Source organism: Triticum dicoccoides, chromosome 5B (genome assembly GCF_002162155.2).
Source record: "Triticum dicoccoides isolate Atlit2015 ecotype Zavitan chromosome 5B, WEW_v2.0, whole genome shotgun sequence".
NCBI classification, from domain to species: domain Eukaryota; kingdom Viridiplantae; phylum Streptophyta; class Magnoliopsida; order Poales; family Poaceae; genus Triticum; species Triticum dicoccoides.
In genome coordinates this window covers 461,372,348-461,394,018 of record NC_041389.1, presented here as the reverse complement: position 1 = coordinate 461,394,018, position 21,671 = coordinate 461,372,348, and the positions used below count along the sequence as shown (strand labels likewise).

The window sequence follows — 21,671 nt, the reverse complement described above, 5'->3', positions numbered from 1 at the left end:
CATCAGCAGACAGGCCAAAGATTAATCAGGAACGAGTCAGCAGTCGGAAAAGACGACCGGCCCATGCCCATCGATCACGAGCAGGGCAGCAGGGAGGAGGAAAAAGAAGAGCGAGAGTTGAAATCGCATGCGTATCCTCCCGGGTCGAGCCATGTGGCGGCGTCCGCACGATAGCAACCGTGCCACCACGGCCCAACCACACCGCGATCCGATCGATTCCCACCCACTAAAAAATCGCACCCAGCGTTCCAGCCCCTGCTTTACGCCCTGCGTATTTTGTCCAGGAATCAAGCCATAAAAATGGAGTGGTGCGTGCGGACGGCCAAACAAACGCGAAAGCGAAGACAGGCTACCACCTGTTCCGATTAAATATCCCACTTAAACATGCCATGGACCCAAATGCCCGGCAATCAGGCCGCTGCTGCTACTCATTTTGATTCCATCAATGATTGATGATTGATCAATCATGGCCGCAGGGGTACACTTATTTCTTTCTCTTTTTTTTTGACGGGAGGGGTACACTTATTTCTGTATGAATAATGTGATGTCAAATGCCAAATAATTCTGCGCAAAGAATTGGCGAGATTAAATAATGTGGAGCGCACACATACACATACACATCCAATCCATTTCATTGCTTGCTCCTCGGCCTCAACCACCCGTTGGTATTACATTACACACGCTATTCTTTCCTTTCCATCCACATCTTTACCTCCCATTTTTTCAAATAAATAAAGATTTTTTTAATTAGAAAGGGAAACACTCCGGAGAACAACAGCATAATACTAGCGCACGGCGGTCCACGGCCTCGATGAGATGATTCTTTGCTATGCCTCGGCAGGGGTTCTGGATTCTTTTTCCTTTCCTCTTCTCAGAACCTGACGATCTTGGCGGCGCGCACCACGGGGTTGTCCCTGGCGATGGCGTCCCGGGCGGCGGCCTTGTAGTCGTAGCTGCACCCGTGCCGGTCCGAGTACCGATGCTCACCGCAGAACATGTCGCCGCACCGGCACCGGAACCCCGTCAGCCCCACCCGCTTCCGGCAGCTGGAGCACCGGTTCACCGACGTCCTCGCCGGCTTCGCCTCCGTCGCCGGAGCGCGGACAACTGCCGGGCGTGCCAGCTCCGCCTCCAACGGCGCCGGCCTAGGCCTGTCGATGACGGGGGTCGGCGCGGACACGCCCGGCAGAGAAGAGGAGGAGGAAGAAGGCGACGTGGACGCTGGTCCGGCCAAGAAGCAGTTCTGGCAGAGGTTCTGCGTGGCCGGGTTGCCGGGGAAGCCGCAGCTGTTGGCGCAGAGCGTGATCTCCGGCGCCCGCAGCTCCGTGGGCTCCTCCTGCTTGTGATCCCGCTGCGCCATGGTATGTCAAACACGCACGCGCGGCCGGAGGTGCCTGGGCTGGTTTGTTGGTTGAACCGGTGCCGGCCGGTAGGAGGTCCGGGCGTGTGCGCGCCGCGGGTGGTCTGTGAGGGATCGGGAGGCCGATGCGAGGAGAGGAGGAGAGGCCGAGAGGAGAATTGGATGGGCGTGGGTGGGGAATGGAGGGGAGACCGGGGCCCTTTTTATCGGTGCCGAGGGCTAGGCGGGAGACGGACGGGGACGCGCTCCCTGGAGGAGGAGGCGATAACGACCTGCCCAGCTGCCGTCTCCCTCCGCGTCTTGGGTTGGGATTTCCGGTTTTGGCCTCGCGTCACCCGGGGGCTCGCGTAAATGGGCGACGCTGCCCTCCGTTTCGGTCAGTGGCCGCCCCCGAAAAGCGACGGCTGTGCTGCAGGCCGGTAAAGGCACGCCCGTTTAGGCCCTCCATGGAAGAAACGTGAGCGACGTGCGACGCCCGTGGCCGCGGGTGGTGGGGAGAAGGGTCAACTGGGCTGGATCCAGAGGGGCGCCGGAGCACGCACGGACGTCGCGTAGGTGCGAAGGAGGGGTAGGATGGTCAGGTGGCGCTTCGTGGGCACGGACGGGCCGTGTGTGTCGTGTGCTGGTTGGACCCGCACGGCCGGCCGCGCCGTGTGGGGGAGCAAGTAGCCGCCGCCCGAAGCTGACTAGTATGGCGGCCGAAAGCGAGCGAGAAGATGGCTGGGAATTTGGGACGAAACCACCGGGCCAAACCATCGGGCGCGTCGGCTTGTCGGGGCCTGCGAGTTGGAACTTGGAAGGCGTCGTCGCGGCTTCTTCCGTACGTACGTACCACCATACCATAGCCCGCACGTTGCGGCCAGGGTCGGGATAAAATTAAGGGAAGCTGGATCGGCGCCCCGTCCTTGTCCGCCTCTGAGCTGTCCGGATTAGCACGGCTGCTCCCCTCTTCACCTCTCGCCCATTCGTTTATCTTATCGCTAATAGTACTAGTAGAAAATATCGCTAGACGGGAATACTCAATTACGATCCGATTTGAGTGTCGACACGGCAAACTCGTGCATAGTCCCAACCGCACGGCCGGGCCATTCTGCCCACGCATCCCGGCTAGCTGCTACTAACTTTTTTTTAAGGAAAAAAAAAACTTCCATTAGCTAGTCTTCTGGTGCTGAATTCGGTCGGTAGGGCGCGGCGGCAAATCAGGAACAGACAGGCCAACAGCAGAGCGAACTGGATAAGCAATCCAGCAGATTCTCCCGGCCGGCCCGGAGACAGCAGCCGCACGAAGCCAAGGTCGCATCGCGGCGAGCAGAAATTCGGCGGCCGTATCATTTCCGCGGACGGCTAATCCCACGGCTGATGCCTGTCTAGCTATGCTAGTTGCAGAGGTTGGGAGGCGGCCGTGCCCGTGACGATGACGATTAAATGTGCACGCTGCCGACAGCGTCTTGACCGGTCCGCAGCGCCTCCCGACCGCCCACCACCCAACGCAAACCGGCGTGTTTTTCGTACTACGTGGTTCATGATTGGTTCGTTGCACCATTTGATTTGCTATGATTCTAGCTTAATTTAACTCAAACCGGTTGATTGGCTCACTTGCTTTTGCCCGATTCTAGCTTAGTTTAATGATGAAGTGCCGGGTGCCACGTACACAACATTTTCTTTGAGAGGCTGGCGCATGTCTAGAAGGAAGCCGAGACGTGTGCGGCTCGCATGGCCGACACGTCAAGGAGGTTAATGCTCGCCGGGATTCTCTTGCAGGGCCGTTTTCCGTCGACGAATAATATCCTAGCTTAGCTTCGAGTGCACGAGGACCGAAGAACAGCCGGCCGGTCCCTTGGGCCTTGTTTGGATACGTTGGATTAGCCAAACTAGTTTTCCGTGAGCTCATATAACCGCCCAACAAACTAAAATCATGTTTGGGGCCTTCAACAAAAGCGTGGATATCTAAAATTCTGTTTCCACAAAGCCAGGAAACTGCGTTTTATCAAAAACGACTAATACTCGTTTTTGAGAAAACAAGATTACAGAAAACTCTCGGTAACAAACTTTTTTCTCTCCGCTCCTCCCTCAACAAACTTATTGGCGCCATTTCTTCCCTCCCGCAGCCACTTCCACGCGCCATTTTTTTCATCGCTTCTATATAAACTGGACGGTGGTAGAACAAACCTCGGCAAAACAGATCTGGAAACCTAGTTCAATGGCTAGCCGCTAACACCTGTTGTGATCACCGATTCCCTGGCCGCCGGCGCTAGGCTGGGAACACCGATTACTGGCAGTTGGCCGCTGCTGGGAAGACAAGGGATCTCTTCCTGAACTTGTTTTCATCAGCAGCATTCAATTTGCAGATTCGTCATCCTACAGGTAACTTCCATAATCATGAACTGATCAACATACTGAAATTTGTAGCGAGAAGGTTCATGCTTTAAGTACATGAGTGCAACTACGAAACTGAAATTGCAAATCTGTACCATCTGTGTGTTTACTTGAGTTATGAATAGCCAATTATTCCTATAGATTAGACACATATATAAATTGGCAGGTTCTTGTTTTTACTACAGTATAGGCCATCCTTGTAGATGCAATGCCCTTCATGATAATTTCCTTAGATCATAATTAGTGCCAAAGGTAACAAAGATTGCAGTATTCGCGTAACCTACATGATTTAACTAGTAATCATTTTATTGCTTTATTTCCCTTTAGGAAATATGGATGACCAAATCAAAAGTATTAAGAAGGAAAAGACCGATAAGCAGGTCACAAAGCGCCACACATGGAAATCTTTAGAGGACAAAATATTGCTGAACATACTAAAAGATCAAACTATAAATGAAGGGAAGGAAGGAACAGGATACACAAAAAAAGCATGGCGTGAAATCCTAGAACAGTTCAATGAGTCAAAGGTAGACAAACTTGAGTTGCAACAAATAAAAAATCGTCATAAGTACTACAGGAGTTGTTATGCTACCATGGACAGACTTCTAAAACACACAGGATTTGGTTGGGATGACGATGACAAAATGATCAAAGCTCCAGAAGAAAAATGGGCGGAACTCATTTTGGTAAGTTTAAGCATATTAATTTGTTGGAAATATGCCCTAGAGGCAATAATAAATTGATTATTATTATATTTCCTTGTTCGTGATAATCGTTTATTATCCATGCTAGAATTGTATTGATAGGAAACTCAGATACATGTGTGGATACATAGACAACACCATGTCCCTAGTAAGCCTCTAGTTGACTAGCTCGTTAATCAACAGATGGTTACGGTTTCCTGACCATGGACATTGGATGTCGTTGATAACGGGATCACATCATTAGGAGAATGATGTGATGGACAAGACCCAATCCTAAGCCTAGCACAAGATCATGTAGTTCGTATGCTAAAGCTTTTCTAATGTCAAGTATCATTTCCTTAGACCATGAGATTGTGCAACTCCCGGATACCGTAGGAGTGCTTTGGGTGTGCCAAACATCACAACGTAACTGGGTGGCTATAAAGGTACACTACGGGTATCTCTGAAAGTGTCTGTTGGGTTGGCACGAATCGAGATTGGGATTTTGTCACTCCGTGTAAACGGAGAGGTATCTCTGGGCCCACTCAGTAGGACATCATCATAATGTGCACAATGTGACCAAGGGGTTGATCACGGGATGATGTGTTACGGAACGAGTAAAGAGACTTGCCGGTAACGAGATTGAACAAGGTATCGGTATACCGACGATCGAATCTCGGGCAAGTACCATACCGCTAGACAAAGGGAATTGTATACGGGATTGATTGAGTCCTTGACATCGTGGTTCATCCGATGAGATCATCGTGGAACATGTGGGAGCCAACATGGGTATCCAGATCCCGCTGTTGGTTATTGACCGGAGAACATCTCGGTCATGACTACATGTCTCCCGAACTCGTAGGGTCTACACACTTAAGGTTCGATGACGCTAGGGTTATAAAGGAAGTTTGTATGTGGTTACCGAATGTTGTTCGGAGTCCCGGATGAGATCCCGGACGTCACGAGGAGTTCCGGAATGGTCCGGAGGTAAAGATTTATATATAGGAAGTCCTGTTTCGGCCATCGGGACAAGTTTCGGGGTCATCGGTATTGTACCGGGACCACCGGAAGGGTCCCGGGGGCCCACCGGGTGGGGCCACCTGCCCCGGGGGGCCACATGGGCTGTAGGGGGTGCGCCTTGGCCTACATGGGCCAAGGGCACCAGCCCCTAGAGGCCCATGCGCCAAGATATAGGAAAAAGGGGAGAGTCCTAAAGGGGGAAGGCACCTCCGAGGTGCCTTGGGGAGGATGGACTCCTCCCCCCCTCTTAGCCGCACCCCTTCCTTGGAGGAAGGGGCAAGGCTGCGCCTCCCCCGTCTCCCCTGCCCCTATATATAGTGGAGGGGAGGGAGGGCATCCATACCTGAGCCCTTGGCGCCTCCCTCCCTCCCGTGACACCTCCTCCTCTCCCGTAGGTGCTTGGCGAAGCCCTGCAGGATTGCCACGCTCCTCCATCACCACCACGCCGTTGTGCTGCTGCTGGATGGAGTCTTCCTCAACCTCTCCCTCTCTCCTTGCTGGATCAAGGCGTGGGAGACATCGTCGAGCTGTACGTGTGTTGAACGCGGAGGTGCCGTCCGTTCGGCACTAGGATCATCGGTGATCTGAATCACGACGAGTACGACTCCATCAACCCCGTTCACTTGAACGCTTCCGCTTAGCGATCTACAAGGGTATGTAGATGCACTCTCCTTCCCCTCGTTGCTAGTCTCTCCATAGATAGATCTTGGTGACACGTAGGAAAATTTTGAATTTCTGCTACGTTCCCCAACAGTGGCATCATGAGCTAGGTCTATTGCGTAGATTCTTTGCACGAGTAGAACACAAAGTAGTTGTGGGCGTCGAAATTGTTCAATATGCTTGCCGTTACTAGTCTTATCTTGATTCGGCGGCATCGTGGGATGAAGCGGCCCGGACCAACCTTACACGTACGCTTACATGAGACCGGTTCCACCGACAAACATGCACTAGTTGCATAAGGTGGCTAGCGGGTGCCAGTCTCTCCCACTTTAGTAGGATCGGATTCGATGAAAAGGGTCCTTATGAAGGGTAAATAGCAATTGGCATATCACGTTGTGGTTCATGCGTAGGTAAGAAACGTTCTTGCTAGAAACCCATAGCAGCCACGTAAAACATGCAAACAACAATTAGAGGACGTCTAACTTGTTTTTGCAGGGTATGCTATGTGATGTGATATGGCCAAAAAGGATGTGATGAATGATATATGTGATGTATGAGATTGATCATGTTCTTGTAATAGGAATCACGACTTGCATGTCGATGAGTATGACAACCGGCAGGAGCCATAGGAGTTGTCTTTATTTATTTGTGACCTGCGTGTCAACTTAAACGTCATGTAATTACTTTACTTTATTGCTAACCGTTAGCCATAGTAGTAGAAGTAATAGTTGGCGAGGCAACTTCATGAAGACACGATGATGGAGATCATGATGATGGAGATCATGGTGTCATGCCGGTGACGATGATGATCATGGAGCCCCGAAGATGGAGATCAAAAGGAGCAAAGTGATGATGGCCATATCATGTCACTATTTGATTGCATGTGATGTTTATCATGTTTATACATCTTATTTGCTTAGAACGACGGTAGTAAATAAGATGATCCCTTACAACAATTTCAAGAAGTGTTCTCCCCTAACTGTGCACCGTTGCGACAGTTCGTGTTTCGAAGCACCACGTGGTGATCGGGTGTTAGATTCTAGCGTTCACATACAACGGGTGTAAGACAGATTTACACACGTGAAACACTTAGGGTTAACTTGACGAGCCTAGCATGTACAGACATGGCCTCGGAACACAGAAGACCGAAAGGTCGAACATGAGTCGTATAGAAGATACGATCAACATGAAGATGTTCACCGATGATGACTAGTCCGTCTCACGTGATGATCGGACACGGCCTAGTTTGACTCGGATCATGTAATCACTTAGATGACTAGAGGGATGTCTATCTGAGTGGGAGTTCATAAGATGAACTTAATTATCCTGAACATAGTCAAAAGGTTTTTGCAAATTATGTCATAGCTCACGCTATAGTTCTACTGTTTAGATATGTTCCTAGAGAAAAATTAGTTGAAAGTTGATAGTAGCAATTATGCGGACTAGGTCCGTAAACTGAGGATTGTCCTCATTGCTTCATAGAAGGCTTATGTCCTTAATGCACCGCTCAGTGTGCTGAACCTCGAACGTTGTCTGTGGTTGTTGCGAACATCTGACATACACGTTTTGATAACTACGTGATAGTTCAGTTAAACGGTTTAGAGTTGAGGCACCAAAGACGTTTTTGAAACATCGCGGAACATACGAGATGTTTCGAGGGCTGAAATTGGGATTTCAGGCTCGTGCCCACGTCAAGAGGTATGAGACCTCCGACGATTTTCTTAGCCTGCAAACTAAGGGAGAAAAGCTCAATCGTTGAGCTTGTGCTCAGATTGTCTGAGTGCGACAATCACTTGAATCGAGTGGGAGTTGATCTTCCAGATAAGACAGTGATGGTTCTCCAAAGTCATTGCCACCAAGCTGTTAGAGCTTCGTGATGAACTATAACATATCAGGGATAGGTATGATGATCCTTGAGGTATTCGCGATGTTTGACACCGCGAAAGTAGAAATCAAGAAGGAGCATCAATTGTTGATGGATGGTGAAACCACTAGTTTTAAGAAGGGCAAGGGCAAGAAGGGATACTTCATGAAACGGCAAATCAGCTGCTGCTCTAGTGAAGAAACCCAAGGTAAAACCCAAACCCGAGACTAAGTGCTTCTGTAATAAGGGGAACAACCACTAGAGCAGAATTACCCTAGATACTTGGTAGATAAGAAGGCTGGCAAGGTCGATAAAAGTATATTGGATATACATTGTGTTAATGTGTACTTTGCTAGTACTCCTAGTAGCACCAGGGTATTAGATACCGGTTCGGTTGCTAAGTGTTAGTAACTCGAAACAAAAGGCTACGGAATAAACGGAGACTAGCTAAAGGTGAGCTGACGATATGTGTTGGAAGTTTTTCCAAGCTTGATATGATCAAGCATCGCACGCTCCCTCTACCAAAGAGATTGGTGTTAAACCTAAATAATTGTTATTTGGTGTTTGCGTTGAGCATAGACATGATTGGATTACATCTATCGCAATACGGTTATTCATTTAAGGAGAATAATGGTTACTCTGTTTATTTGAATAATACCTTCAATGGTCTTACACCTAAAATGAATGGTTTATTAAATCTCGATCGTAGTGATACACATGTTCATGCCAAAAGATAGTAATGATAGTACCACCTACTTGTGGCACTGCCACGTAAGTCATATCGGTATAAAACGCATGAAGAAGCTCCATATTGATGGATCTTTGGACTCACTCGTTTTTGAAAAGTTTGAGACATGCGAACCATGTCTATTGGTGTATATGCATGAAGAAACTCCATGCAAATGGACCGTTTTGACTCACTTGATTTTGAATCACTTGGGACATGCAAATCATACCACATGGGCAAGATGACTGAAAAGCCTCGTTTTCAGTAAGATGGAACAAGATAGCAACTTGTTGGAAGCAACACATTTTGATGTGTGCAGTCCAATGAGTGCTGAGGCATGCAGTGAATATCGTTATGTTCTTACTTCACAGATGATTCGAGTAGATGTTGAGAATATTTACTTGATGAAACACAAGTCTGAATTATTGAATGGTTCAAGTAATTTCAGAGTGAAGTAGAAGATCATTGTGACAAGAGGATAAAATGTCTATGATATGATCATAGAGATGAGTATCTGAGTTACGAGTTTTGGCACACAATTAAGACATTGTGGAAATTGTTTCACAATTAATACCGCTTGGAACACCATAGTGTGATGGTGTGTCCGAACATCATAGTTGCACCCTATTGGATATGATGCATACCATGATGTCTCTTATCGAACTGCCACGATAGTTTATGGGTTAGGCATTAAAGACAACCACATTCACTTTAAATAGGGCACCACGTAATTCTGATGAGATGACACCGTATGAATTATGGTTTAGAGAAACCTAAGTTGTCGTTTCTTAAAGGTTTGGGGCTGCGACGCTTATGTGAAAAAGTTTCAGGATTAAGCTCGAACCCAAAGCGGATAAAGTACATCTTCATAGGACACCCAAAACAGTTGGGTATACCTCCTAATTCAGATCCGAAGGCAATATGAATTGTTTCTAAAATCGGGTCCTTTCTCGAGGAAAGGTTTCTCTCGAAAAGTTGAGTGGGAGGATGGTGGAGACTTGATGAGGTTATTGAACCGTCACTTCAACAAGTGTGTAGCAGGGCACAGGAAGTTGTTCCTATGGCACGTACACCAACTGAAGTGGAAGCTTATGATAGTGATCATGAAACTTCGGATCGAGTCACTACCAAACCTCGTGGGATGACAAGGATGCGTACTACTTCAGAGTGGTACGTAATCCTGTCTTGGAAGTCATGTTGCTAGACAACAATGAACCTACGAGCTATGGAGAAGCGATGGTGGGCCCGGATTTCGATAAATGGCTCAAGGCCATAAAACCCGAGAGAGGATCCATGTATGAAAACAAAGTGTAGACTTTGGAAGAACTACTTGATGGTCGTAAGGCTGTTAGGTACATATGGATTTTGAAAGGAAGACAGACAATGATGGTAAGTGTCACCATTGAGAAAGCTCGACTTGTCGTTAAGATGTTTTTCGACAAGTTCAAGGAGTTGACTACGATGAGACTTTCTCACTCGTAGCGATGCTAAGAGTCTGTTGGAATTATATTAACAATTACTGCATTATTTATGAAATCTTGCAGATAGGATGTCAAAACATTGTTTCCTCGACGATTCTTGAGGAAAGGTTGTATGGGATACAACCGGAAGGTTTTGTCTATCCTGAAATATGCTAATAAGTATGCAAAGCTCCAGCAATCCTTCTGAGGACTGGAGTGAGCATCTCGGAGTTGGAATGTATGCTTTGATGATGATCAAAGATTTTGGGTGTATACAAAGTTTATGAGAAACTTGTATTTCCAAAGAAGTGAGTGGGAGCACTATAGAATTTCTGATGAATATATGTTGTTGACATGTTGTTAATCAGAAATGACGTAGAATTTCTGGAAAGCATATAGGGTTATTTGGAAAGTGTTTTTCAATGGAAAACCTGGATTAAGCTACTTGAACATTGAGCATCAAGATCTATAAGGATAGATCAAAACGCTTAATAGTACTTTCAAATGAGCACATGCCTTGATGTGATCTTGAAGGTGTTCAAGATGGATCAGTCAAAGAAGGAGTTCTTGCCTGAGTTGTAAGGTATGTAGTTAAGACTTAAAGCTCGACCATGGCAGAATAGAGAGAAAGGAACGAAGGTCGTCCCCTATGCTTAAGACATAGGCTCTACAGTATGCTATGCTGTGTACCGCACCTGAAGTGTGCTTTACCATGAGTCAGTCAAGGGGTACAAGAGTGATCCAAGAATGGATCACAGGACAGCGGTCAAAGTTATCCTTAGTAACTAGTGGACTAAGGAATTTTCTCAATTATGGAGGTGGTAAAAGAGTTCGTCGTAAAGGGTTACGTCGATGCAAGCTTAACACCTATCCGGATAGCTCTGAATAGAGATACCGGATACGTATAATGGAGCAACAATTTAGAATAGCTCCAAGTAGAACAGTTATTTGGAATAGCTCCAAATAGAACGTGGTAGTTGCATCTAGGAGATAACATAGAGATTTGTAAAGCACACACGGATCTGAAAGGTTCAGACCCGTTGACTATAACCTCTCTCACAAGCATAACATGATCAAACCCAGAACTCATCGAGTGTTAATCACATGGTAAATGTGAACTAGATTATTGACTCTAGTAAACTCTTTGGGTGTTAGTCACATGGGGATGTGACCTTGAGTGTTAATCACATATCGATGTGAACTAGATTATTGACTCTAGTGCAAGTGGGAGACTGTTGGAAATATGCCCTAGAGGCAATAATAAATTGATTATTATTATATTTCCTTGTTCATGATAATCGTTTATTATCCATGCTAGAATTGTATTGATAGGAAACTCAGATACATGTGTGGATACATAGACAACACCATGTCCCTAGTAAGCCTCTAGTTGACTAGCTCGTTAATCAATAGATGGTAACGGTTTCCTGACCATGGACATTGGATGTCGTTGATAACGGGATCACATCATTAGGAGAATGATGTGATGGACAAGACCCAATCCTAAGCCTAGCACAAGATCATGTAGTTCGTATGCTAAAGCTTTTCTAATGTCAAGTATCATTTCCTTAGACCATGAGATTGTGCAACTCCCGGATACCGTAGGAGTGCTTTGGGTGTGCCAAACGTCACAACGTAACTGGGTGGCTATAAAGGTACACTACGGGTATTTCTGAAAGTGTCTGTTGGGTTGGCACGAATCGAGGTTGGGATTTTGTCACTCCGTGTAAACGGAGAGGTATCTCTGGGCCCACTCGGTAGGACATCATCATAATGTGCACAATGTGACCAAGGGGTTGATCACGGGATGATGTGTTACGGAACGAGTAAAGAGACTTGCCGGTAACGAGATTGAACAAGGTATCGGTATACCGACGATCGAATCTCGGGCAAGTACCATACCGCTAGACAAAGGGAATTGTATACGGGATTGATTGAGTCCTTGACATCGTGGTTCATCCGATGAGATCATCGTGGAACATGTGGGAGCCAACATGGGTATCCAGATCCCGCTGTTGGTTATTGACCGGAGAACATCTCGGTCATGACTACATGTCTCCCGAACCCGTAGGGTCTACACACTTAAGGTTCGATGACGCTAGGGTTATAAAGGAAGTTTGTATGTGGTTACCGAATGTTTTTCGGAGTCCCGGATGAGATCCCGGACGTCACGAGGAGTTCCGGAATGGTCCGGAGGTAAAGATTTATATATAGGAAGTCCTGTTTCGGCCATCGGGACAAGTTTCGGGGTCATCGGTATTGTACCGGGACCACCGAAAGGGTCCCGGGGGCCCACCGGGTGGGGCCACCTGCCCTGGGGGCCACATGGGCTGTAGGGGGGTGCGCCTTGGCCTACATGGGCCAAGGGCACCAGCCCCTAGAGGCCCATGCGCCAAGATATAGGAAAAAGGGGAGAGTCCTAAAGGGGGAAGGCACCTCCGAGGTGCCTTGGGGAGGATGGACTCCTCCCCCCCTCTTAGCCGCACCCCTTCCTTGGAGGAAGGGGCAAGGCTGCGCCTCCCCCCTCTCCCCTGCCCCTATATATAGTGGAGGGGAGGGAGGGCATCCATACCTGAGCCCTTGGCGCCTCCCTCCCTCCCGTGACACCTCCTCCTCTCCCGTAGGTGCTTGGCGAAGCCCTGCAGGATTGCCACGCTCCTCCATCACCACCACGCCGTTGTGCTGCTGCTGGATGGAGTCTTCCTCAACCTCTCCCTCTGTCCTTGCTGGATCAAGGCGTGGGAGACATCGTCGAGCTGTACGTGTGTTGAACGCGGAGGTGCCGTCCGTTCGGCACTAGGATCATCGGTGATCTGAATCACGACGAGTATGACTCCATCAACCCCGTTCACTTGAACGCTTCCGCTTAGCGATCTACAAGGGTATGTAGATGCACTCTCCTTCCCCTCGTTGCTAGTCTCTCCATAGATAGATCTTGGTGACACGTAGGAAAATTTTGAATTTCTGCTACGTTCCCCAACATAATTTTTATGTAATTGCCATATCATACACTTGACCAGTACACTAACAATGAACTTACAAACTGCAGAAGGATAAGAATATTCAAGAATACAGTGATAAAGTGTGGCCTAGTTGGATAGACCTGCAAGACATATGTGCGAGCTCTACTGCATCCGGACTAGGTGCTGTATCTAGCAAAGGGAAAGGTGAAACAATTAAAGCACATATTGATCTGAATGAGGTAGTACAAGTAGAATCTGATGAAATAAATGATTCCACTATTGATTGTCCTAAGAAGCCTAATAGCAATAAGGCAGAGAAAAAGAAGAAGTGCAATGCAAGTGGATCACAAGAACCTTCAAAGGGGCATAAGCGATCAGGTGATGATGCTATAAACGCAATTGATCGCCTAGCGGACGCATCACTCATCATCGCTGAATCAAAGAAAAATGCAGCACAACAGATAGAAGCTTACTCAGTCAAAGCATGTATGAAGATATTAAATAGCATGCCTGGACTTGAGGCAAATAAAAAATTGAAAGCTGCAGAAGCATTTGAACATGCCAATAAAAGGGCGATTTTCGTGGAGATGGATGAAGAGACTCGGTCTCTTTGGGTTGACAATGCGTAGTTCTTTTTCTTGTAGCGTACCTTTGAGTGTTGAGATTAAGTCATATGTGCAATTTTTCATTAATCCTTCTGTAATTTTGTTTTCAAACAATCAATGTCAGTTGGAAATTTATGTATTTGTTTGGTTGGTGCTGCTTGTTAATTATATGATCCAATTATAAATTCCTACCCTTGATATTTGGAGTTATATATATATGTATGTTCTTCAGATCAATAAAGAACCCAAAATATAAAATTGATGGCATACATTTCATTTATGCTGATTAGTTTCACACAACAATGATGCAATGTCATTCTTTCGCTCATTACATGATTCTTATCCCGCCATTTAACAGAAAGTGTATCTATCAGCTAAAGGACAGTGATGGAAGATATGGCAAATGAAGAATATTCTGATTCTGAGCAGATGGTTATTCGTAATATTTCTGTAGTGTCACTTTTTCAATATGTGATGTTCGGAAGACTATTCAAAACACCACGTAATACTTCCAAATTAACTGGTGCTCAGAAAACTAAAGAGTGGTTAGAAGGGCATCCAGTTAGATTTTATGAACAACTTCGCGTTGATAAGCACACCTTCTGCTTACTGCGAGATGCATTGTGCGAGAGGAATTTACTTAAGGATACAAAGCGGATGGATGTGAATGAACAACTAGTGATATTTCTACATACAATTGGGCACAATGTTAGGAATCGTGTTCTCCAGGATAGATTTCAACATTCAGGGGAAACAATTAGTCGACACTTCAAGAGAGTTTTAAAAGCCATAAATGGTTTGCGTGATGCTTGCATAACTGATCCGGCTAATGAAGTTCCAACAAAAATATTGGGCGACGAAAGGTACTACCCATACTTCAAGGTATATATCGTATCTCAAGAACATGTTCCTTTTTCATATGACTTGCATCAAAGTTTAAGCCTTACATTCTAATTTACAATTTTACCAACATAACTGCATAGGAGCAATTGATGGAACACATATTAATGCAAAAATCAAGCTTGATAAGCAAACTCCATACAGAAACAGGCATGGTTATCCCTCTCAAAATGTAATGGCAGTAGTGTCATTTGACATGACATTTTTATATGTGGCTGCTGGATGGGAAGGTTCTGCATCGGATCAGGCCGTTTTACGGTGGGCTGTTACAGATGGTGGCTTTGTTGTTCCAGAAGGTAAAAAATTAAATACATGAATTTTACATGCATGCAAGTAAAAATTATCTTCATTGTCTCAAACATATGATTATATGATAGAAATTTGAGTGTGATATCAAACTTTACATGTAGGTAAATTTTATGTCGTTGACTCGGGCTACGCAAATACTCCAAGATTTATTGCCCCCTACCGTGGAGATCGCTATCACATTGGTTCTTTTCGTGGAACTAATCGTCGGTATAGTAGTGAGAAGGATCTGTTCAACCATCTACATGCACAACTACGGAATGTTGTAGAACGCACTTTTGGTGTTCTAAAAGCTCGATTTCCAATATTAACAAGGAATGGAGGAATCCCTTATCCTTACAAAAAACATGTCCAAATTGTTATGGCTTGTTGCATCATCCATAACTTCATAAGGAAGGTTGATAGGGATGATGAGTTGTTTCAGCTTTATGAACAAGAGGGAACAGAAGGAAATGTTGACACAGGTGACCAACAAGTTCGAGGGCAAGCAAATGTACAAGAAGATGATCGAGTTGCTGGTGAGCGATTACGTGCAGGCATCGCTCAACAGTTGTGGGCTTATCATCAACGGCGTACCACACAGGAAGAAGAAGATGATGATTAAGAACTGCAATATTTATTTTGATCTTTATTTCATATACACGGCATATTTATCATTATATCTTTTCATTCCTTGGTAGGTCCAGGAACTTTCTATTCTCTTTAGATTCAAGCACACTCTCTCTATCTCTACAGCTAGAGATGATCGCACTGCTGAATAATATTTCTTGCCACACTTTTCACCTAATGAAGCAGTCAGTAAAAGCTCTCTATGCCTTTTGTAGTTTGTGAGATGGATGAACTAAATAGACAGGACTAAGCTACTAACCTTGTAAGGTAGTAACAATCTGAAAAATGAACTTGTAAGTCTGAACTAAATAGCTACTCTGTGCACATAAATTCTGGTGAGATCAATCGGCTAGCCTATATGAACCTGAACATGCCAAGATAATAGATCTTTCATAGGCAAGCAGGTACCTTTTTGGCTCTGTGAAGTGAAGTAGTACTCACATTTCTGCGGTTGAAGAATTGGAGCACCTTCTTGAGAGCGTGGATGTACTTGTCTGATGGCAGGCCATGGAGTAGGCTGATGATGGTAGAGACATCGATGAGGACGAAGGCGCCAAGGACGGCGCAGAGCATCCACCAGGAGCTTGCGCTTGACGACGACGCAGGCGAGACCGATGTCCCTGTCCTTATTTTGGGCTCCGGCGGGCTGACTACCAAAGCCGTACAAAGCCTATGCAGGAACGGACGAAGTGGAGATAGAGGCGGCAACCTAGGCATCGAGGGAAATCGACCGCCGGCGTCGCGCGTGTGCCATGTCGTCCATGGCAGAGGGGAGGCGAGCTGTGGCTTCTACGAGTTGGGGACGAGCAGTGATTAACTGGACACGGAGAGGGCGAGCCGCCGAGAAGTGGTGGTGTTGGCCGGAGGCAAAGGCGACGACGAATTGGAGATTTGGAGGCTGCCGTCCGGCCAAATTGGGGAAAGTGACGAGCGCTTTGGGAAGGCCACGAGCTCACGGGTAGGAGAACGGATATTTTTTTTTCTAGAGGCGAGGGAATAGTCAAAGGCGAACCAGGCTCCAAACAAGGATATGCGTACGCTGGTTTCACACCTTCCATAACCCAAACAAAGATTTGCTTAAATTGACACCGAAAAATAAGTAATACCGGTTTACCAAAAAATCTGCTTAAAACCTGCTTTCCTAAAACTCGGCGCTAATATTCTCTATCCAAACAACCACTTGATGTGTATATTTGGATTGCTAATCGTGCGACACGTCACCCGCACCAAGTCGTACATGCCACTAGCAATATCTTGATGCGGGGGATCATATGGCTGGCTGGTTGGGACCGAACATATGTGTCCCGAAAGGCGGAAATATCTTGTGCGAGTACCCTGTAAAGTAGAATCGTCTTTCGGCTCGCCTTCTCATTCAGTGGTAATTCAACAGCGCACTGACCACAACTGCTGCTACTCCTCTTTCGGACAGGATGCCGCTCGCTATATGCTAGTCCTACAGGAGTGCTGGAGTAGACGCGGCGATCCTGAATCTTCTCCTAGCGTGTGTGTGGTGTGGTGCCATCTGGTCGTCGCCAGGGCTGTTCACAGTCACAGCCGGCCACTTAGCACGGCGCCGGGGCAACACGCGGCGCACTAGAAGAAATCTCTGGTTCCTCCTAGTCATCACAAACTCAAGATCACCACTACCCGAAAGAACACCTGTGACGATGATTTGACCCCTGCTGCTCTACTTGGCGCAGCTCCTGCCAACGAATCAGAACTCAACATCACAGTGGAAGCTGCCAAGTACCCACCTATTTTTTGACTGTATAGTAGCTAGGCAGATTTGGCCGCTGGTCAAAAATCATTTTGGGGTAGATGTTGGGACTGACTTTGAGTCAGTATTTTGGGTATCTAATAAAAAACATTCTGCTCTTTAACACTGTCAGTGCGGCGGTGCTTTGGTGTCTTTGGCGGAGGAGCCTCCCTGTTCTTCTAAAAAAATTGATCAACGGATATTGCAAATTTACAGAATTTCACTTCTTATTGCCTCCCAGCCAGTATTTACACATCACTACATCAGTAACAGAGAGCGAGCGTGCTCTGCTTCTACTGTTCTTCTCCCTCGGCCGGGGAGGTTCCTGGGACGTGGTCGGCGAGCGCGAGGCCGTCGCAGATCCTCTCGATGACCTCCTTCCCCTTGGCCGCGTTCTGCGCGAAGCTCTCCGCGCACCGCCGCTCCACCATCTCGGCCACCGTGGCCGACACGGCCGCCAGCGGCGCGCACCGGATGCTCGTCTCCTGCGTGAACACCGTCCACTCGTCCGGCCGCTCCGGGTGGGGCGCGTAGCTGCACCGCTCCTCCACGTCCACCAGCCGCCGGAAGGTGGCGTTGCGGGAGACCACCCGCATGGCGCGCGCGGCCGCGTCCACGGAGGTGCGCTCCACGCAGAGCACCACGCCGCCGGCGCCGGCGGTGGCCGCGAGGCCGCGGAGGAGGAACGGGAGCGGCGGGGGCCGGCCCGCGATGGCACGCACGGCGTGGAGCCGGCCGGCGCGCGGGTCGACGTCCCGGGACAGCGTCTGCACGTCCAGGATGTGGGAGAGCGGCGCGGCGCGCGCCGCCGGGTCGGTGAACTTGCGCCACGCCGCCGCGGTGACCCGGTGCCAGGGGTGGAGGTACACGTGCTCCTGCGTGTACGAGACCACCATTGCCGTTGCCGTGCCGCGACGAGATCCAAGGAGATGGCCGGCCGGCGAGGCAGAAGGAGAGAGCGATGGAGATGGACCGATGGGGCGGGAAGGGGGTCTAGGACAGCTATAGCAAGCAATTGTGGCCAAGGGGAAAGAGCGTAGGCATCCGAACCATGGAAGGAATATTCGGATTCATCTGCGGGGGAGTTTTTTCTTTTTTTCTGAATCGGCGGGCAGAGGGTGCAACTTTTTTTTTTTAAAGAAAAACGTCGGCATTTCATTGATTTGATTAAGTAATAAAGTCATACAAGGTCTACCGGATACAATCCGGACAGGGACGGAGGCAAGGGGTGGCCAGCCAGGGCCTGGGCCCTCCCCAACATCCTAATATACTTTATAGTATTATGTATATAAACAGTGACAATTTTTTACTATTGCGTGCAGCCAGCCCTCCCAACATCCGATTCTATGCATTCCTGCCTCCGCCACTGATCCGGAGCAGAGTGCCAAAGAGAGAACAAACTATAGAACTCTTACAAGAGTTGGCCAAAACATGGGCCACTAAATTACATTGCCGACGAACATGCTTGAAGGCCGAAGATGTGAAAGCTAAGGGCGGCTTGTTTGATATCCATAACCACAGAGCCCACGTTCAAACGGTCTCGGATATTAGAATTGATTCATTGCACCAGAGAGAAACAATCAAAGGCGAAAGTCACATGCGTGAAATGTTATCTCTAGCCCGCATGACGAAGCGCTAAGGCTTCTGCCATCTCTGGATCAAAATCTCCAAAAGGGATCTCCAAAAGGGGGCTCGTAGAACGCGAGGGTGCACTGTCCCTCATGATCCAGAGCCACCATACTCAAGCCAGCCTTGTTGAGATTAGCAAAAACAGAGGGTGTAATGAGCCCGTGTGTGTACCATGTTTGTGGTACGGCTGTAACCTGGGCATGGGCTGCCCGGGTGTTTTTCTCCTTTTTTATTTTTTTAGTGAATGTGCTTTTCTCCTATTTAGCGCTCGTCAAAATGCCCTAAAACGCGCATTGGGCTTAAAACATTTTCATGATTTTTAAAAGTACATAGATTTTTTTAAAAACCTTAGTTCTAAAGATGTTCATGGGCTTAAAACTTTTTCATGATTTTTGTTAAAAATCATGAATTTTAAAACTCGTTCATGAGCTATTGAAAATGTTCACAACTTTCGGAAAAAATCACAAAGTAGAAATAATGTCCACGAATCAAAAAAGTTGACAAATAAGAAAGAACTCACTAGTTTGAAAAGTGTTCATGAATTAAAGGAATATTCATAAATTTGAAAAATATTCATGAACAGAAAAGAAGAAACAAAAAATGGAAGAAATGATGAAAAGAACCCGGAGCGGAACATTCTAGGACTTTCCTAAACAGGTGAACGAAGAACATGCTGGGGCGGGTGCGCGTTGAGGAACTTGCTCCCCACGTGGAGATAATCCCCATCATTTAGGACCAAGTATAGTATTTCTATACTAACTTGAGTATGGAGAAGTCTGAGAAGGATCTTGTCGACTCCAAGTGGGCATTTGGGACATAGCACCGTGACAAGGCCAAGGCAAACTTGCATGGAGTGGATTCATCTCTCTCAAACGTGCATCGTGAGCTTGCCACTGAGGTGGCATCGTGCTCTAAGACACATGAGGCCTTGGCGGAGCATCTTACTCAAGGTTTCTCCAAGGCAGATGATGCGGAGCATCCCATGATCATCCCCATGGACTCCACCTCAACTATCAAGCTTCAAGTGAACCCATGACAAGAGCAAGGACTCGTGCTATTCAATCCGAGGTGACATCACTCCTACTTGAGTTTCCCTCTTCTTCAAGTGAGACATGGCTACTGCCTAAGTCCGAGGTGCTATGTGTGATTAGGTACGACGCTCAAGTCACAGAGCGGAGAGCTGAGGAAGAAGTGACAGGCGTCAACTCTCTGGACAGCCCGGAACTTCCGGCCCCCGGAACTTCCGACCGACCCGGAGCTTCCGGCCTCCGACGTCTTCGACCAGCCCGGGCGTGCCAACTCTCTGGTTAGCCCGGAACCAGCCCGGACCCCGGCCCGGACCTTCCGGCCCCCGGACGCCAACCCAGCTCCACCCGCGACAACTCTCTGGTTGGGCCGGACCCTGCACGGAACCTCGGGCTCCCGGAACTTCCGGCCCTGCCTGCGCGCAGCGACTTAGGCCGAGGCCCGTGTACCCTTTCGCCCCATAGACTATATATACTCTTCTCCTACCTACGTTTTAGGGTTAGCATTGGTTTAGCTCATATTTTGTGTGCGAGCCTTGCTCATCCACTTGGTTACTTCTCCTCGGAGCTCACGACCTCTTCGGAGAAGATCCCCCAAGCGGATTCAAGACCCCTTCAAGGGAAGAACCTTCAAGACCTCCTCACGGAGGAGAACCGACTACCTTTGTATCGTCCTTTGTTGATCGTGGATCTTGTATCACCTTGTGCCTCGATGATCTAGCGCATGTGTGACTTTGTTTTTGTTTGTTGAGTGTTTCTCTCGTGTTTTTCCTTCGTTCCCCTCCTCGTGTTCTTCGTTCCCCCTCATAGGGATCCTCTCCAACGTGAAAGATTGGCCCCTAGGGTTCCGCCCTACATCATCTTGGTATCATGAGCCACGTCGATCACGTTTTTGGAGCCCCTACCCTTTGTTTTCTAGCTTGATTTTGTTGTTTTCGTCCTAAATCCGAAAATCCCCACCAAAAATAGCCCCAAATTGTTTTTTGTGATTTGTTGGTGTGATGAAGTTTTGTTGGATTTGATCTGTGAATTTTGTGTGTGGCTCGTAGATATAGCTTCCCTCCTCCCCAATTTCTTCTTTTCCCCCTCGGATTTGGGGTTTCCCCAAGTTTTTCCGCCCAAATCCACGTTCCCCAATTCTCTGTTCTTGGCAGATTCACGACCACCAGAACTTCCGCCCCCCGGACCTTCCGGCCGTCCCCGAAACTTCGTGCCCCCGGACCTTTCGTCTTGCCCGGAACTTCCGGCCTAGACAAAAAGTTCGCGCATCTTCAACGACTTCCGCATACTCTTTCGCATATCACCACCGCTTTCCGCAAGCACCACCGCCGCTTATCGCTACCACCTTCGACACGCTTTGACACGTTTTGGGTCTTTGAGATTTTGAGTTGTGGTTCCCTTGTCCTATTGTGTTTCAGCTATATAGTTACGGTTCGACGTCAACATCACCACCACTCATCTTCGCAAATGACTCGTCATCGCCAGGGACGGTAACCTCGACAACATCTTCGTCACTTCCTTGCATTTGCATTGATACCCACATAGCCTTACTTTTGTGTTGCTTACCCATCGATACTAGCCATTGAGTATTGCCGGCAACGTGACTTGTGCACATTAGTGATCATACTCCATAGCATACACACCATCTCATAGTGGTGCATATATCTTGATATCATCTTTTGTGTCACAAAGTTGTCATCGCATACACAATTGCTATCTTGGTTCGTG

The 21,671-nt window shown here is 47.6% G+C and overlaps 2 protein-coding genes and 1 long non-coding RNA gene across 3 annotated transcripts; all 3 read right to left on the bottom strand.

The window, feature by feature from the left end:
• Positions 1-590: 590 nt before the first annotated feature.
• Positions 591-1,556, bottom strand: LOC119310815 (zinc finger A20 and AN1 domain-containing stress-associated protein 1-like). Its single transcript, XM_037586429.1, has one exon. It carries the CDS (start codon positions 1,358-1,360, stop codon positions 872-874), a length of 489 nt encoding a protein of 162 aa, XP_037442326.1. The 5' UTR covers positions 1,361-1,556; the 3' UTR covers positions 591-871.
• A 1,940-nt stretch (positions 1,557-3,496) lies between these two features.
• LOC119310813 lies at positions 3,497-16,492 on the bottom strand. Its single transcript, XR_005150755.1, has 4 exons — positions 15,975-16,492; positions 13,468-13,545; positions 13,224-13,302; positions 3,497-3,718 (listed from the first exon to the last, which is right to left on the bottom strand). It is a non-coding gene; the product is annotated as an uncharacterized LOC119310813 (long non-coding RNA).
• A 969-nt stretch (positions 16,493-17,461) lies between these two features.
• Positions 17,462-18,324, bottom strand: LOC119305759 (PRELI domain containing protein 3A-like). Its single transcript, XM_037582194.1, has one exon. It carries the CDS (start codon positions 18,183-18,185, stop codon positions 17,583-17,585), a length of 603 nt encoding a protein of 200 aa, XP_037438091.1. The 5' UTR covers positions 18,186-18,324; the 3' UTR covers positions 17,462-17,582.
• Positions 18,325-21,671: the final 3,347 nt, after the last annotated feature.

What these genes read in the sequence shown, in the direction of transcription:
- LOC119305759 (XM_037582194.1), bottom strand. Translation starts at nt 18,185, where the DNA reads ATGGTGGTCTCGTACACGCAGGAGCACGTGTACCTCCACCCCTGGCAC.
- LOC119310815 (XM_037586429.1), bottom strand. Translation starts at nt 1,360, where the DNA reads ATGGCGCAGCGGGATCACAAGCAGGAGGAGCCCACGGAGCTGCGGGCG.